We start from the raw sequence: 19,302 nt of genomic DNA on the forward strand, positions 1-19,302 counted from the left end.
TCAAGATATTTGTCTGAGGCTAGTCTTTTAATACCACTTGACTTATTCGTTGTTGCCAATAGGGTGAATCAAAGTCTAGCATGGGTTTACTCACATAGTCACAATGCCTATTTTATTTTATTTTTTTTTTTCAATGTTTTTTTATTTATTTTGGGGACAGAGAGAGACAGAGCATGAACGGGGGAGGGGCAGAGAGAGAGGGAGACACAGAATCGGAAACAGGCTCCAGGCTCCGAGCCATCAGCCCAGAGCCTGACGCGGGGCTCGAACTCACGGACCGTGAGATCGTGACCTGGCTGAAGTCGGACGCTCAACCGACTGCGCCACCCAGGCGCCCCCACAATGCCTATTTTAAAGTCAGCATTAGATCTAGGATTAAATGGTATCACATGCTTCTTATCGTCTGGATTCTTTATTCCACCTAGTAGGCCCCTATATATCAGCATATAGTCCTCAAAGCAATTTTCAAGAGACTTGCAGAAGCATTATTATGAAGCAGAAGGAGCAAAAGCATTGGAATCTAACCAGGTCTCTATATTTAGTATTTGATGTTAGGCAAAATATTTACCCTCCAGCAATTTCAATTTTCTCTTAGGTTAAAAAAAAAAAAAAAAAGATAACCTCAACTCCTGTGTTTTTGTTTTTGTTTTTTTTAAATATTTTTACATTTATTTATTTTTGAAAGACAGAGAGAGAGAGAGTGAGCAGGGGAGAGGGAGAGAGAGGGTGACAAAGAATTTGAATCAGGATCCAGACTCTGAGTTGTCAGCCCAGAGCCCAATGTGGGGCTCGAACCCATGAACCGTGAGATCATGACCTGAGCAGAAGTCAGATGCTTAACTGACCAAGTCACCCAGGCGCCCCGTTGTTTTTTGTTTGTTTGTTTTTGTGGGTTTTTTAAATTTTTTTTTAACGTTTATTCATTTTTGAGACAGAGAGACAGAGCATGAATGGGGGAGGGTCAGAGAGAGGGAGACACAGAATCCAAAACAGGCTCCAGGCTCTGAGCTGTCAGCACAGAGCCTGACGCGGGGCTCAAACTCACGGACCACAAGATCATGACCTGAGCCAAAGTCGGACGCTCAACCGACTGAGCCACCCAGGCTCCCCATGTGTTTTTTTTTTTCAATGATCATTAAGATATTTTAAGTAAAGTGCCCAGTTCAGTGATTGGGTACTCAATATTATAAGGTGAACTTATAATAATTTATAAACAAGGTTTATCTCTGCTAATGCTAATGACAGCACTACCAAATATATGTACATATATATGAATCACTTGGACAGCTAAGATAAAGCTCTGAGTTGAACTTAAGCCCAAAATTCCATACCTATCTCTGTGCCTAAGAAAATAATAAATCACTTTTGCTGACTTGAGAATATACCATTTTATAACCTTATGATTAACAAGAGCACGAAAATTAAATCACAAGTGTGCTTTACTTGGGTCTCAAGTTCTAAACTAAATAAATATATCAAGTGTGGATCAAGTACAGCCTTCTCTAAGACTGGAATGAAATAAAAGATACTCTTGGGTTTTTATGTTTGGCAAGCTATAATTAATATTCAATACCAAGTAGGATCACCAAAAACAAAATTATGGAATGTGATCAGTCTTCTAAAATCAGAACAGTAATTTCAGAAATCTCCTTTTCCTGCAGTAGAGAGCCCTGCAGGGAATCAATAACATTAGTATGAGGAAAAACAGCAGTAAGTTTAAAAACATGTTAAAGCAGCCATTCACAACTATGTGGATGGAACTAGAGGGTATTATGCTAAGCGAAATTAGAGAAAGACAAAAATCATATGACTTCACTCATATGAGGGGTTTAAGAGACAAAACAGGTGAACATAAGGGAAGGGTAACAAAAATAATATAAAAACAGGGAAGGGGACAAAACAGAAGAGACTCATAAATATGGAGAACAAACTGAGGGTTACTGGAGGGGTTGTGGGAGGGGGGATGGGCTAAATGGGTAAGGTGCATTAAGGAATCTACTCCTGAAATCATTGTTGCACTATGCTAACTTGGACATAAGTTAAAAAAATAAATTAAATAAAATTTTTTAAAAAAGAAAAGAAATTTAATAAAAAAACAACATGTTAAAGCATAGCTTCAAAAGATACACTAGCATCCGGAGATAGGAGTAGGTATTGTAATAGAAAGCAGTGTAAAATGGGTTGGTTCTAGAAATCCTAGGAACAGTGCAATTTGCAAGCAGTACAGTTGGGGTTGGTGGGGGTTCTTTTTTGGGTTTTTTTGGGTTTTTTAAAACTACGTATTCTTATCAGTGCCAATTTGGGAATTTCAAAGGGATTTATGAACATGAAATTGTTAACAATGTGCTTATAGCATATGGCATCATTTTTAAATCAGCTATAAAATTCTTATCAAAATTTACATGATCATTGAATTCTAAAACAATAACTAGAACATTAAATTTAGACAATGTGAATACCTAGTATGTTGTGTGAATTATTCCTTACAATGTTAAATTGTAGTTGACCCATTTTAAAATAATGTTAGATTACTGCTGAATTTAGCTTATTGTAATGTGATGTTATGTTATTCACTATGTGAAATAAGAAATTATGGTATGGAAAAAGTTGTTAATCTATTACAATTGTATAACACTATACACTTTTTTAAGAATCGTAATTTTGTCATGACATAGTGAGTAAAGGGTAAGCACTTCTCCCTGTTTTATACAAGAGTAGTTATATGTTCAAGATCATGTAATGAATGACAGTAACTCAGAACTAGCTTTAAGTTTTCTGATTCCTGATGTATTATTTTTTCTGATCATTCTGACCTATATTTATTTCAAAGTAGGTATTACTTATGCTTGCAAACAGGCTAAATGAGTTTAATTACCTTGGTTTACCTGGCTTCTATATACTTAGTTAGAATTTGTATTTTATAAATTGTTTTGAGAAATTTTGTAAAATCCTATTAAGTAAGACATGAATATATATATATATATATGTATATATATGATGCTAAGCTAAATCATTAAGTTTTAGATCCAGCATGGGCAACCTTTGGTAAATGTGTACTTACCTTAAATTAATTTCATTCCGCTTAAATCATTAAGTTTTAGATCCAGCATGGGCAACCTTTGGTAAATGTGTACTTACCTTAAATTAATTTCATTCCGCTTAAATGTGTTCATCTACATATTTATTGTCTTAAATTATCATAACTTTTTCTACAGGAAAAAATTAAAAGAATACAACAAATCAGAATGGAAAAAGAACTTCGAGCCCAGCAAATTCTAGAGGTAGAGCTCTTAAATTTGATATAATATATCTTAAAGTTTGCAAAAATAAAAATTTTACCCACATAGTCTCTCACTCATACAAATTAATACATTCATCAGAAATTCTCTTTAAAAGTAACGCAGAGTAAGATCTTATCTGAACCTTATTTAAGTAGCAAGCTAATCTAATCCTAATTAGTCTAATAAAAACCCAGAAAATAAGACAAAATAAAGAGGAAACCTCTGAGCAGACAATATAGTTGTCATAAAGTTCATGTGCTAAAATTCATATTCTTTACTTTTAGAAAACTCATTAGGACATATAGTTAGATATTTATTTTTAATTTAGAAATAAAACATTACAAAAGTAAAAGTAAATTTTAAATGTAGAAACAGTTTAACTAGCTTGATTTTCTGGTTTCTAATATATCCTTCCCCTGAAGCTACTGGAATAGGGCTAAAGACATATGTTGTCAACAGCAGAAGTAATAGCCAAAAGACAGCAAGGGAAAAATGCAGCAAAACTCCAACCCGCATATATAGGAATTCAAAAACCTAGCAACAGCATGTAATTTTTAGTTGAATAGCAAGCAATTTTCAACACCTTAGTGGCCAAAATACATTACTCTATTGAACTGTGTAGTATAATAACTGATGTTCAGAACAATTGTCCTGAGTCATCAAGAAAAAGCTAAATTATGTTTAGTGGTACTATGTCTAAACAGGCATAGGTCTCAAAATTATTTTCATCCATAATTGTAAAAATAAACTTTTAATGTTTAAAATTATTATAACCTCTCAGCTATTCAGAAAACTATTGCTATGTAAAACAATTCTGAGGACCCCAGATAATTGAGGTTTTCTGTTTGTTTTTTTCCATCCAGAAATATACAGATATTTCCTTACTGCCTTCAAATTAATTTTAAAACCTCCCAAATAGTAAATATGCTTATCTTAAAGTAAACTGATAATAACTACTGGATAGTTATAAAACTACAAGATAGTTAAAGACTTTAAGATTGTGAAGCTCAAATTTGATGGCACAATCTTAATAATCAAAATATGCTTCATGAAATATGTTTCCATCCTATTTAAAAAAAAAAACCTTTAATTAACCACATTGCACAGCTAGGGAAAATGAGATTTAATGTGTCATTTAAATCATCTGAGGAACAGATTTATCTCATTTCAAGTGTTGAAGAAATTTCAAATAAAGTGGACGGATATGTGCATTTTTATGTTACTGATTTATTCATTAACTTTTTTATCAGTTAAAATCCACCCCATTTTCTAAACTTTCTACAGCAATCATGTTTTACTTTTAAAAACTATAAAAAAGACAATACATGCCACAAAATGGTTTTTTCTGTGTTTAAGTGTTAAGTTAAAATAACATCAATGCTTAGTTATTTCAGACTTTTAACAGAGTTTGAAGAGGGAAAGCTGACATACTTTTATACATTTTAAAACTTTTTGTATATCTTAATGCTAATTATACATTAAAAATGAGATTAGTATGTTAAATGTAATGTTAACTGGTGGGGGGTATGTAATTGTCTACATATATGTTACATATTGTTTTGTACCTGTGAGGCATGTAACTCCATTTTTAAGTCTGAGATTATTTTCAAGTTGTAGTGGTGCTGTTGCATGACTTTGAGACCTGTTTTGCATGCACAGGCTAAAAAGAAAAAGAAGGAAGAAGCAGCAAATGCCAAATTATTGGAGGCCGAAAAACGAATAAAGGTTAGTTTAGATGAGAACCAGAGTTTTTATTTTTCAAAAATAAAAACTATACGCTATTACACCAGTATTAATTATACAAAAATAATAGCTCTCCTCAAAATAATTATTTTAAAATGTTTAGCACAGATACAATATGTGTATAATGTGTGGTTTTATTGTATGTATATTGTATGTATGTTTTTTTATTTCCTTATACAGGTTTTATGTGATGCTTTGAGCTCTTACTTAAGTAGCAAACATCAAATCAGAAATGCAAACTATTACATAATACCTGTATATAGTTTTGCTGATTCAGAATGATCTTCCCAAAGCTATTTTGTGTTGTTGATGTTTATGTTTTAAATTGTGTTCCAAATCTGATTCTCTACTTAGATTACAAGTTTATCTTGGTTAATATCCAGCAACTATTTTAACTATTAAAAAGTGAGAAGCCTACAGAAATAAAAATCTAATTTTAGCAACTGTTACTTACCAATAATAAAATTAGCCATTGTTAATTACTATAATGTTTTGGTTTTGACTTTCTGTTGTGAAGCATTAGAGAGTTGAACGCCGCCCCCCGCCCCCGCAACCCTCCCCAAGACACACATACAAACATACACATTCCACCCCTCACCTTCCACTTTTTCTCATAATTGATTACTGAAAGGACTGCTGAGTGAAATGAGGCCCTACTGGTTCCAGGAGCAGACACAATTATATCTTATAAAGCCAGGGAACTATTTGTTACCTTTTCTACATGGACTCTGTTACTTTTTTCTTTAGAAAAAAGATATTAATATCATGTAGATTTTTACCTTTATAAGAATATTTAAATTGATGATATTCATAGAATGTTTGCATTAAGCCTGACCCCCTTGGGGTAGTGCCCTGCATTATAGCTGAGCATGAAAATCTGAAACTGATCTCTTAGTCTCTTGTTACTTTCATAAATAGATAGTGTATAGAAATGATATAGATGCTTTTAATTATAGAGTATATTTGGGAATTTATGTTCCGAATGGACAGAGTTCTAATCAGCTGGATTTGAAGGTTGCACTACATAATGTATTAAAGTAATTTTAAAAGTCCACGTGCCAGTTGTATCTTATATGATCAGACCATCTAGCTAATCAGTTCATTGAATATGCTATTGAAATGTGCTATTAGGTTATTGTATTTTAAGTTTAAATGGCTACTGAATAATATCCTTGCTAATAATAATATCCTTGCTTGTCATATAATCTTTCTGTATTATGTAGAACCATATGAAATTGCCACCACATAAGTAAAAAATGATTAAATATTTGCAATTTCATATGGTTTGACCTAAGGGAGGACTATAGAACCTCAGAAGAGAAACTTTTAATATTTGTACTGTGTTCTAAATCTTCCCTAAAAATTGCATATTAAAAGTTTCTTATTTTTAAGGAAAAAGAAATGAGAAGACAACAAGCCGTTCTTCTGAAGCATCAGGTCTGTATACATACAGTTACGCAATTGTCAAAATGTACATTTTATGATTTTTCTTAAATCTGATTTGGGGACAATCTTCAAAATATTTTCTTAAAAATTTCCAATTTAATTCCTGCTTAAGTTTTTCCTTCATCTTACAGTTTATTGCCTTGCTTTGGTATTGGTGTCTTTTGGGGGGTTAAAAATTGGTTTCATGACTCTGTGATTTCTGTTTCATAATGTTGTGCCAACTCTTTCTACCAGGAGTTGGAGAGGCATAGACTAGATATGGTATGGGTATGTTTATTTTTGTACATCTAACACCGCATTGTGATTTGGTTGTGATATGGTTGTCATAGCAATGCATAAAGTGTAGCACTGGCTGCTGTCATATTACATACTGCTGCATGGCTTTACAGCACAGTGCATTGCATACATCTGCTTGTCTGTCTATAAAGAAGTATGATACATCTCCAGGATTTTTAATTGATTTGTGCAAGCCTTATATAAGGCTGCTGTCTAAAAATTTACATTACTGATGTCACAATGAAAGTTGGATCACTATACAATTAGATGTGATAATGACCCATATTCTCCCATCAATTCTAGATGCAAAACTGCCATTGAATACAATGGGAATTTTGAGTTAGGTTGATGAGAGAATATGAAATATATTCTGGTTTGATAGACAAATTTTAGAAATAATTTTAGAAACATCCCTTTGGGGGGACCAAATACTTTTAAACAAAAAGAAATGATTAGATATATAACTATCTGATTTTTTATTTTAAAATAAAATGAGATTATCAAACAAAACTAGTGCTTACCTTGTTTTCATACTGTGCCTTTTAGATTCCATTTATTAGCCCATGGTGCAGCTTTTATGGTCTTACCTAGCGCATCAGGTGGCAGACATCAGTAACCAGGAATACCCCATTTCATTGGTGCTTGTATATGAACCACGACTAGTTTAACTAAATTGGTATAAAAGCTTTAAAAAACTCTTTCTAATTTGTCGGTGGCTTATTGAATTTACAAAATGATAGCGTACTTGAAATAAAAATAACTAATTCTAAAACCATGAAGTGAAAGTGATTATAAATTTCTGCCTGATCTAAAAATTTAAGAACAATACAACCTTAGTTTAATTGGCCTCTAGTACATATTTGTGGCTTTTCTAATAGCAGATGTAAGGTAACTGACCTGTTCCAGCCAACCATTATGCTTTTTGTTCTGCCAGCTTTTGAAGGAGCATCACAACTGACCATAAGTAAATCTTGTATGCTTCTGTTTACACTGTCTCCATGTTCATTGCTTTACCTTTTTGCTTTTGATTGTTCTTGTATTTGCTTTCTAAACCTGAACTAAAACATGCACAGACTGGCCATTCTTGTCTTATATTTAGTATTTACTGTGACTTGTCTATAAATGCTAAACATGCTATACTGAGTTTTGTTTTGTTTTGTTTTGTTTTTCCATTTCAAAATCAAACCATTAACTAGAGTTATTTTCCTAATTTTATCTGGCCTAATAGGAACGAGAGAGAAGACGACAACATATGATGCTTATGAAAGCTATGGAAGCTCGTAAAAAAGCAGAAGTAAGTTCATGTTTCTAGAAAAATATTATCTAAGAATAAAACCTATTTTTTCCTAAAGTAATGGTCTTTCTAAATGTGAGTTTTTCAGGACATAGGTTTGTCGCGATTTAATGGCTTTCATAAGCAAACCAAATGTTAAATAATAACTGTTAGAACGTGAAAGAACGTAGGCAGGATTCCGATGTATGTGTTCATTTCCTCGGCTGAGATTTTAATTATCTTTTTTTAATGTAGTGACCGGCATTCGTTTGGATAAAAGTAGTTATTTAATACTGTAACTAGAGTTTCACAAAATTAATATTACAGCATGCCTAAACAAGTCCTAACGCAAACCCTAGTCAGATCAACCGTGGACTTCTGCTTTCAGAATTATTCTTTACTCTTCTATGTGTAAAATTGGACCTAAACTTTCCTTATTTTTTTAAAGGTTTATTTATTTAAGTAATGTCTACAACCATGGTGGGGCTCGAACTCATGACCCCAGGATCAAGAGTCACATGCTCCTCTGACTGAACCAGCCAGGTGCCCCCAAGTACTTTCCTTAAAATAGACGTTTAACAGACAATTCAGAATAAGAAAAGTATTGAAATAAGTCAAGATGAGCTTATTTAGAACATAATAGAAATCAGTTAAAGGTTAAAATATATATTACAAAGGAATGCATTGTATATTAAAGTAGTTAAATAAAGGTATGGCCACTGTATCCAGGGCTTTGGAGTATGAGAGACTCAGATTTCCCATGCCAACTCTGAACCAACTTGCTTTACCTCTTGAGGCTATTCTTTAAAATTGAGATAATGATACCTACCTCCTAGGATTATAAGATTATCGAGTGAGATAAGCATTTAATAAATGACAATTAGTTAGAATGACACTGTTTGATCTAGAAGTTGAGATGCCTGTATTTCAGTATTTTGTCCTCAGCTCTGGCTTAAACTATCATTATAGATTTCTAATATAGAGAGGCAACATGCCAAGAATAATATACCAAGAATAATATATATTACTTTATAAATATAAAGTACTAATATAAAGCACAATAATGCAAGAAACCTGCCTTCCCTTGTTTTCATTCTTGGTTTCCTCAGTACTCTCTAATGTATTCTCTACAGAGCAGCCAGAGTGATCTTTTCAGAAAGGAAACCAGGTTACATCTTAACACTCTCCAGTGGCTTCTCATTGCCATTGTAATAAAGTCCAAATTCCTCACCATGACAAAGCAGTCCCACATGTTCTGACCTCTCATTCCAACTTTACCTCATACAGTTTGTCTCTTAAGTACTGTATTTCAATCATTTTTGTTTTTTATTATTCTAGACAAAGGGTTTTTACCATTGCTGTTCTTGCACCAAATATTCGAGTGGTTCTTATTTGCTGTTTATTTATTTATTTATTTTTAATTTACATTTATTTATTTTTGAGAAACAGAGTGAGACAAAGCATGAGTGGGGGAGGGGCAGAGAGAGAAGGAGACACAGAATCTGAAGCAGGCTCCAGGCTCTGAGCAAGCGGTCAGCACAGAGCCTGATGTGGGGCTCGAACCCACGAACTGTGAGATCATGACCTGAGCCTAAGTTCTCATGACCTGAGCCGAAGTCAGACGCTCAACTGACTGAGCCACCCAGGCCTTCCTTATTTGCTGTTTAGTTATAGATCAAATGTTAACTTGTCAAAGAGGCCTTCCTGGAACACCTAATGTTGCCTTTTTTATACCCCCTTTCTGGACCTCCGTTCCATCATCTTACTTATTTTGCACTTGTTTATGGTCTGTTTCCTCCCAGGAGGGTAAGATCTGTGAGGACAGGAATCTTGTCTGTCTTGTCTGCCACTGTATATATTTGTATATGTTTGGAGCTTAGAAAATTATAGTTGAATGAATGAATGAATGAAATAAAAATGAAAGTAGCAGTTAAAGAAAACAAATTGATGATAAAAAAATCATTAAAGAATGAATACATTATTATGTTTTCTGTCAATATAATTCTCTTTATGTAATAACAGTAAAATCTTTTATTTTACTCTAGGTGATTTTCCTTCTTAAAGCTAAACATCCAAAGAACCATTATTTAAAATAGCAATAGAATAACATATATCACAAATAGTCCTTTATTGGAATATATGAGAGAATCCCATAGGTAAAACTGAGCTCCTAAAATGTTGTTATCCTGGGGCACCTGGATGGCTCACTCAGTTAAGCCTCTGACTTTGGCTCAGGTCATGATCTTGCACTCTGACTTTGAGCCCCACATCATGCTCTGTGCTGACAGCTCAGAACCTGGAGCCTGCTTCAGATTCTGTCTCCTCTCTCTGCCCCTCCACCTCTCATGCTCTGTCTCTGTCTCTCTCTCTCTCTCAAAAATAAATAAACATTAGAAAAATTTTTTTAAAATGTTGTTATCCTCTGATAACTATAGACTTGTGAACAAAACTAGATAATTTTACCACTTATTCTGATTTGTTCCTCTACTGAATGGTACCTATAGATCTGCGATCAACTAAATATTTTTTTGAATTTCTTAAACTATTATTTTGTGGACAGCATTAGATTAGATACTGCAGGAAAAACAAAATAAATATTAATGATTTTTTTTTAGCATATCAGAGAGATAAAACTTTACAGTGTTAACAGTTAAGCATTAACTAGGCATATGTTTTTACTGGCAATCCAAATCTTCGTCACATCTTTACAAGAACTTGCCACCTCAGTGAATATTAACAAAATATTCCTATAGGCACTTGTCCATTTCCTTATTATTACTTAACATGCAAAAGATGTAACTTTAATGCCAATAATGGTCATATCTTGGCTTCATATTCTGTCTCCTATTACCTATATATTTTTTTCCATTTTTAACTATTAAAAGAACAAACTTTTTACAACGTTAAAGTCATATGATACCTAGGCAGGGCCAACTAAAAATTCTCAACTGGAGGGCATCTTGATGGCTCTATCAAGTGAGCGTCCAACTCTTGATTTTAGCTCAGGTCACAATCCCAGGGTCATGGGATCGAGCCTGCCTTGGGCTTTGTGCAAGCAAGGAGCCTGCTTAAGACTGTGTCTCTCTGTCTCTCTCTCGCTCTCGCTCTCGCTCTCTCTCTCTCTCTCTCTGCCCCTCTCCCCTGCTTGTAATCTGTCTAAAATAAAAATATAAATAAATAAATAAATAAATAAATAAATAAATAAATAAATAAATAAATAAAATTTAAGGAAATATTAAAAAAAAATTCTGAACTGGCCAATATGTAACCCTTGATTCTAACATTTAATTATTACATTTAACATTTAATTATTGTGAAGAAATAAAAATATAGAGGATAAACAAAATTGCAAATGCTATGATTAATGTTTAAAGACTTGAGGTTAAAAAAATGAATTACTTTCACCTTGTTAGTTAAAAATCTATAACATCTGAAATTATTCCAAGAAATTCCCTATATCCATCAAAGTAAGAAGGTAACACAAACATCACTTTTATGTTTCTCTGTGTACGCTACAATGATCTTACTTTTAGATTTAGTATTAACTCAATAAATTTTTACTGAAGTAATCCCAATTTCTATAGATTTTCCTTTATATACATCTGCAATTAGTAAGAATATTCAGACTTCTGTAAATTATCTTACTTGTTATTGCTCTCTTATTAATTTTAAAGGGTCATGAGCATATCATCACAGTTTATAAATATTTTATAAGAAAATGTAAGAAAGAATAGTCTCATGAATGAAAAAGGCTTATTTCTTAGTATAATTCAAGTATCATATGAGACCCATCTGCTTTCATTATTACTAAGTACCAGAAAGAGGTTGATTTAAGCAATGTGACAAAGTAGCTCAAAATCTCCTGTTTCATTTATTAAAACTTCACATTATACCAGTCACAAATTTATAAATAATTTACTCATATTAACTGAATAATCAACCGTAGTAATTATTAGTGTCTTTTGTATGTCTCCCTCCAAGGATCAATAAACTACAAAAGGTTGTTAAACATACAGCTATCACAAAATGACTATGTCAGCACTTTAAGAAACAAAACCATAAAATAGAAGAGAATAGTTCAGGTTTCAGAAGTTACCTAATAAACAATTTAAAAGCAGAAAACAATGTATAACCCCTCCCTACCCCCTCCTCACCCATGATTCAAGTCATGAGACTCTTTTATAATCCTATATTTATATTAATCATGAGTTAGTGAAAAATGAAAATAAAAAGTAGAATTGTATATGCAGGTGGGTTTGTTTAAGCAAACCCATTTTTCAGTTGAAGACATTGTAAATATATGGTATAAGTGTATATTGTACTTATACAATGTACTTATAATGCACTTTAATTTTAAAGTTAATTAGTCTAAAAACAAATGTGAAATGATTTTATGTTAACTGCACAATAAAATACTAAATGTCATATAATGAATTTAATTTTTGAGAAATTATTATCAACTTTAGATATATTGAAATCTGATTATCTGACTCAAGAATTATTAACAATTTTGATTTTAACATAGGGGACATTGGTATAACAGAAACTATTCTATACAATAGATACATAATCTAAAGTAAGTACAGACTTTTATGTAATACTGTGGTGGATTTTGAGAAAATACAATAACTGGGAGGTTTTATTCTTTTTAAATATCATTATATTACACATATAAAGTAAAATTATTATTAAAGTATAAAATGTAAGAGTCTCTTCAGTCATATGATTCATAAGTTTTTCATTTGCTTAAACATAATTTTCATAATATTTTAAATGTAAATTAGTCCCCTCTAAAAAAAAATTACCCTGATTGTTCTACTCACATTCCATGTTACCATAAAACAATATTCTTTTTAATCTTTATATCTGTCTTCTATAAATGGCTTGTATTATTAATCTTATTTATACTTGTATTCTTCTTGCACCCTGAGGTAAACCTGTGTCTCTTAAATTATATTTATATCTTTGAAACTTAAGTGCAAGTTGCTGTCAAAAGAAATGTATTCTCCCAATTATGCCCAGAACAAACACCTAAGAGACCCAGTAGCATCGTAAAATGCAAAAAACATAGGCATCTTTGCAACATGGTCTCTTAAAAATGTCCTATTTTGCAATCTGATAAGTTGTAAAAGTTTACAATAGCAGGTCATTCTACCACATCCATTGTTTGGTTTTTAAACTTCTATAATACTAAAATAGAATAAATTTATTTCATACATTTATTGTGCTACAGATTTCTGTAAATACTGTCATTTATGCCTTGAGAGTCCAGAAAGTAATCTTTTTATGTGAGTAAAAAACTGATTTTGAAATTTTCACCCTATGTATTTTGGGCTATTTAGGATAATCGAAATTTAATGCGTTTCCTATGAAAAGGTGTTTCAACTTTGAAATGAAATTTAAAGGACTTCTTAACTAAGATATCAGTAATATTTTGATACAGAAAGTTCTATTACTATAAGATGAACAAATTAATATTTTATTATACATTATTTATATTCCAAGAATTCATTTACTTCAAGAATTTCTACGTCTAGGGGCACCTGGCTAGTCAGTTAAGCATCTGACTTCGGCTCAGGTCAAGATCTCACAGCTTGTGAGTTCAAGCCCCTCATCGAGTTCTGTGCCTGGAGCCTGCTTCAGATTCTGTGTCTCCCTCTCTCTCTGCCCCTCCCCTGCTCACACTGTCTCTCTCTCAAAAATAAATAGACATTAAAAGAAAAAAAAAAAAGAATTTCTACATCTAGAAAACTAGAGGGGGTAGGAGGATGAAGGCCAAAAAAAATTAAGAGAAACCATACTAATGTTTATCATCATTGACAGTCAATCTAAAATATAGTCAGGAGCTATATTTTTTAGTCATTTGTAGGCAATCTAAGTTATTTCCCTAAAGTCTAACCAAAATATAAAATACGTTTTACCATTCCTTTCATATTGTGATAGGTGTATTAAGTCTTCTCTGCTAGGTCAAATGGTTTGTTGTGAAATGTCCTTGCAAAATCAGAAAGTTCCATTGTGAAATCCTAGTATTTGACATAGCAACAAAACATAATATTATATCATGAAAAGGCTTAGGTGAAAAGTTGGTAAATATTGCTCTTTCAAACAGTATATCAGTTCTAGAAGAGAGAATACTACACAAGTTTAAACATCTTTAAATTTGGCCTAAAATAGCACACCCGCTTTAAACTTTAGTTTCTGGAAAAAAGTATCAGATAATAAGAAATCTATTTAATTTTGATATGGGGAAGGTGTATTTGCAAGCACATCCAATCATAATGTATGCAATTAAAATAATTAAGAAATTAATAATTTTGGAGTAGATGTGGGAAATATGTCTTAGATATTTTGAAATTTGCAAATATAAGTAGAATATTATTAATTTGTATTAAAATCTGCTTTTGTGTATAATTGAAAATAGAAGACATCGATTATGTTTGTCCACAGAATGAAATATAAAAAGTAGAGGAAAAAATTGGCTATCGAATATGTTTAATGACTAGTACAAATGTTAACATCATTATTTATATGGCATTTGTGGAATTAATCATTCAGCAAATTAATCAATGTTTAAATAATTTTTATTTGCTAAGGCACACTGAATATTTCTGTTAAAGACATATGACAACTATTGTAGATGGAAATAAGAACAATATTGAGACCAGTGGGAGAGGAAAGTTGAACTCATACAGGCTTGATAGGGAGAAAGATAAAATCATTAAAAACTTCCTTGAAGTGTCTGGCAGATTGTACTCCTGGGAACTGAATAGGTCCATAAAGAAATAGGTGAATAAGTTTGTTCCTCTGACCTCTAGAAGCTTACACTAAAGTGGAAAAGATAACTTTAGACAAGTAATTGTCACACAGTGCAATAAATGCTAAGTTATATGGGAGCCCCCCAAAACAGAAATATTAAAATGCCTGAAGTAGTTATGAGGAGAGTAAAAAACAGGCTTTATTTCTGTGTTAAGGAAGAGAAGTTCTATATTCCAGGCAGAGGAGATGGCGTATACAAAGGTACAGTGTTGTAACTCAAAATGACCTGTGGGGCAGAGAGGAGGAAGGTGCAAAGAGGGAGTTAGTTTTCACCATATGTATGCACCTACCTTGGCTTTGTTTTTCTCCTTCTTCTCCTTCTCCTCCTCTTCTCTTTACTTCTCCCCTTCCTCCCTGTCCTCCTCCTTGTCCTTTTTCTTCCTCCTCCTCCTCCTCCTCCTCCTCCTCCTCCTCCTCCTCCTCCTCCTCCTCCTCCTCCTCCTCCTCCAAACAATACCTCAATCTGGTTACATTATCTTCTCAACACAGGTGTATCACACAATGTAACCAGAGCATGGGAAATGAACTGGGAATCATGACATAGGAGACCAAAACTTGTGTGGGACTAGATCGTGACTGTCTTTATAAACCATTTTAAATATTAGTTGATTGTTGAGGGGACCCAGAAGCTCTAGTTCTTTGAAAGTTATCTTGTATCTGAACCACAGGATTTATATTAGTCTTATACAGTTCGTTAAGGTTCATTAAATAAATTAGTGAGTAAATTCACCAAATTCATTGCATTTAGAAACTTCATGTTTCCTGAGAAGTATCCCTAATACTTCAAGATAAGAATGGATACCTGTCTTTAAGTAATAAAGGCCCTACAAATTTCTAAGATTTCTTGGAAAGCTCTGTTTTATCTCAAAAATTGATGTCATTTTACTCTCTATTCCATATTATAGCCATGCTTTTAACTGGAAAAAATACTGCCTATCACTAGCTAAAACTGGTATTCAAGAATGTCAGGCATATTTACCTCATGACATGAAATGCGCTCTAACTCATTGTTGATGTATCATTGAAGTGTTACATACCCCCATATTGCCACCAATGTGAAGTTGGCACAACAAAGAGAGCATTAGTGTCACACATGCCCTTTCTCTCTTTTTGAAAAGAAATGGTGACCATTTTCAACAGTTTTTAGTGAATTTTAGTCTCAATTTTTAGTTTTGTAATTACTGTTATGAACATTAAGATTCTTAATGATTAGAATTCTGGGTTAGTCCTATATAGTAGAAAATTTTGCACCAGCCACTTTGAAATCTATGGGACATTTGTTTTTTCTGTTGGTGGTTGTAATTCATTATTCTGTTGAGTGACCAAAAAGTTTTCCCTTCCCTGGAAAAATTCTTAGAGCAACATTTCATGTGTTTATAAATTGAAAATCCAACTCTGGGAAAAAATTGTTCTACCAATGATAATTTGATTTGAAAAATCTATACTGCATTGTGGGAATGTTGCATGTTAATTGTGTATATTTTATGTCATTAGACCCTCAGAAACTTTCAGTTATAATCAATAAGATTAGTTGTAGCGCTTTTTTGGTGTCAATAATCTCACAGAGTAGCTTCCTTAACATTTTCCTTCCAAATGCCTGCTTGAACCAGTAACCCAGAAATTTAGAGGCAGTATAAAAATGAGCAGTGACGTGAGCATATCATATAAAAAGGCTCTCATGACCCAGCCTCTGGCTCTGTATCATGATACTCAGCAACTGTTCAACCTGCAACCTACACTCCACCCTGGAAACTACTAGCAATTTCTCAGATACACTGTGCTTTCTCTACTCTGCCTGGAATATATCCTCTCCAGTCCTCTCTGTCCCCACCTACCCCTATTCCTTGTGGCATAGCACTCAATGTGCTGTCTTAGCCATGATAATGGAAACAGAGATAGCTAGAATATGGGCAAAAATGCCACTATCGAATAAGAAGCAATAAGTGCAATGTTAAAATTATAGGTTGGGCTATGAGAATTAAGATAAATTGATAATGGGGAAGAGGTGGTAGTGTTTAACTAGGATTCAGATCCACTAGGTGGGAGTAATGACCTTGCTGATTGGAGCGCACCAATATAAGGAGGTAAGGAAACAAGATGTTCATCAGGAATAGCAAATAGTTGGACTAAATCCACATAAACTACAAAAATGGGAGATAAGATTGAAAAAGAAGAGTTTTAATTCAAAAGTAAAGAGTTGGACTTTATTTTGTTAAAAATTAAAAACAAAATTGAAAGATTTTAATGAAGAAAGAGACATGACCGGCTTTACAAAAGTAAACCCATCATTAATGTGTCAAATGTGTGAGGTAGTAGGTTAGAACCGCCTGATGATTCTACTGTTATTTCTCCTCTAAATAAGAATTGTATTTGAGGCATGGCAATAAAATAATGACACTAATACTATTAAAGAAAATATCGTGACTTCTTCTTCCAGCAGAGTGTCATCTCCTACAACAGGGAGACAGGACAGTTATTTCCATATTATTGTCATTACTGAAAATATTTTTTGAATGCTTTTGGAATTGCCTTCAGAATCCATTTTGCATTCCCTTAAGTGTTGTTTATAGTGGCAAATAATATTTTGATTTTGTTACAGGTGCTATCTTAAGACTAGCTAATGCACTTTGAAAGAACTGCTTTTGCAATTCAAGCATGTTGCTTCTGCTTTCATGCTGTAAATCCTCCCTTGCTTCCTAGAGCTACACAAAAACTTGTATTAATACTAACTAACCGTATTTTATGTTTATTTAGCCATGTGCATTTTATATATCTGCTCTTATTAATAAGTATTTCATTCTCTTATTGTAACCTGGGGAAGGATTGAATAAATTCTGAATAATGGAATAATCTGAGTTAAACTAGTATCGATAATATAAACACACACACACACACACACATAGTCATAAGACTATTTGAAATTCAAAGGGTGAAAACACTAAAAAGCAAAATAAGTCATTGTTTCTATGTAGTTCAAAGTCTATTCCTAAATCTCTTAGGGGAATTCTGTTTGTGGAAATAATAACACTTTGTTAACTTTTTAAATGTTAACTGGAGATTTTTCAGACACATCCAGTGATTAAAGAGACTTTTGGACATGGTTTTATTTTCAAGGAAAAAGAACGGTTGAAGCAAGAAAAACGTGATGAGAAAAGATTAAATAAAGAGCGTAAACTGGAGCAACGAAGATTAGAATTAGAAATGGCAAAGGAACTAAAGAAGCCTAATGAAGACATGTGCTTAGCAGACCAAAAGGTAATTTATTATGTAACCATTTCATTAATAAATTTAATTTTTCTGTATCCCACCTGATTCCTTTGCCAGAGTTGCCATTATGAAAGCCTTTTGTTTTTAACCAGAGCCGTAGATTTCCATGTCTAGGTCAATCTGTGTTTCCTGGATGGCCACCAATAAACCTCTCTAGAGCTCCTATGCTAATAATGGTACTTCTTAGTACGTAAATGGAGCACTGTAAATCTTTTTATTTTTATTTTTGTAGGTTTATGTATTTTGAGAGAGAGAAAGAGAGCATGCACCAGGGAGGGGCAGAGAGAGGGAAAGAGAGAATCCCTGAGGTGGGCTTGAACTCACAAACCACGAGATCATGACCTGATCCCAAACCAAGAATTGGACACTTAACCCACCAAGTCACCTGGGCACCCCTAAACCTTTTTAAATTTAAGTAGAAATACTGAAGAAATCCGTAAAGATGAATTATAGAAGTAGATAGGATTTCTATGTGTCATTTGATTCTTTCCAGGCAGTTAGGTACAGAAATCTCTAACTCCTCACCACGCCCCTATAGATATTTACATAAACTAAGGTTTATAATCTATAATCTCCTTCAATGCTTTAGTAATTATAGCTAACTTTTGAGTATGTTTGCTACATGTCAGGCAGTGTGCTAAGTGCTTTAAATAAATTCTCTATTTAATCCTCACCATAGTCCTGTGGAACTGGTATTTATTATGCCCATTTACAGATGGGAAAACTGAGACACAAAGAGGTTAAGGAACTTGCCCAAGATCAAACTTGCTAATAAATGGCAACTTGGATTCAGTCTCTAGTTTGTTCAATTCCAGAGTTCATACTGTTTATTACACTGAAAGCCAGGAAGTATATCCAGCCAAAATACCTCATATGTGTTTTCTCCTCTATCATGCTTCACAGACATGTAATGTGGCTATGATATATTCATATATATATAATAAAGTAAACATATATAAGTAAACATGTGGAAAGAGCAAAATAATCTTGGTATCAGGCATGATTTCACATGTTTATGAATAGAGATCCATTTTGTTTGACTATAGCTAAGAAGATGGTATTTCTAGAGAATTGTATCGATACTGCATATCATCTCTACAATATTATCTTAATACTATTATACTTGATCAGTGGCATCTATATTTACTTATATGCCATAGTCATCTGATATACAAATAATGATTGTCTCTTGATTTGTGC

At 33.0% G+C, this 19,302-nt stretch overlaps 1 protein-coding gene across 1 annotated transcript in view; it reads left to right on the forward strand.

Annotated features, from left to right (window-relative positions):
* The window catches only part of BAZ2B (bromodomain adjacent to zinc finger domain 2B), a 186,122-nt gene that overhangs the window by 114,782 nt on the left and 52,038 nt on the right, over positions 1–19,302 (forward strand). Inside the window, 5 exon segments of the mRNA XM_019457313.2 lie at positions 3,216–3,281; positions 4,941–5,006; positions 6,417–6,461; positions 7,975–8,040; positions 17,950–18,090. Coding sequence (XP_019312858.2) covers positions 3,216–3,281; positions 4,941–5,006; positions 6,417–6,461; positions 7,975–8,040; positions 17,950–18,090 — 384 coding nt within the window.

This window comes from Panthera pardus, unplaced genomic scaffold (assembly GCF_024362965.1).
Source record: "Panthera pardus isolate Hobbes unplaced genomic scaffold, ASM2436296v1 HiC_scaffold_10, whole genome shotgun sequence".
NCBI classification, from domain to species: Eukaryota; Metazoa; Chordata; class Mammalia; order Carnivora; family Felidae; genus Panthera; species Panthera pardus.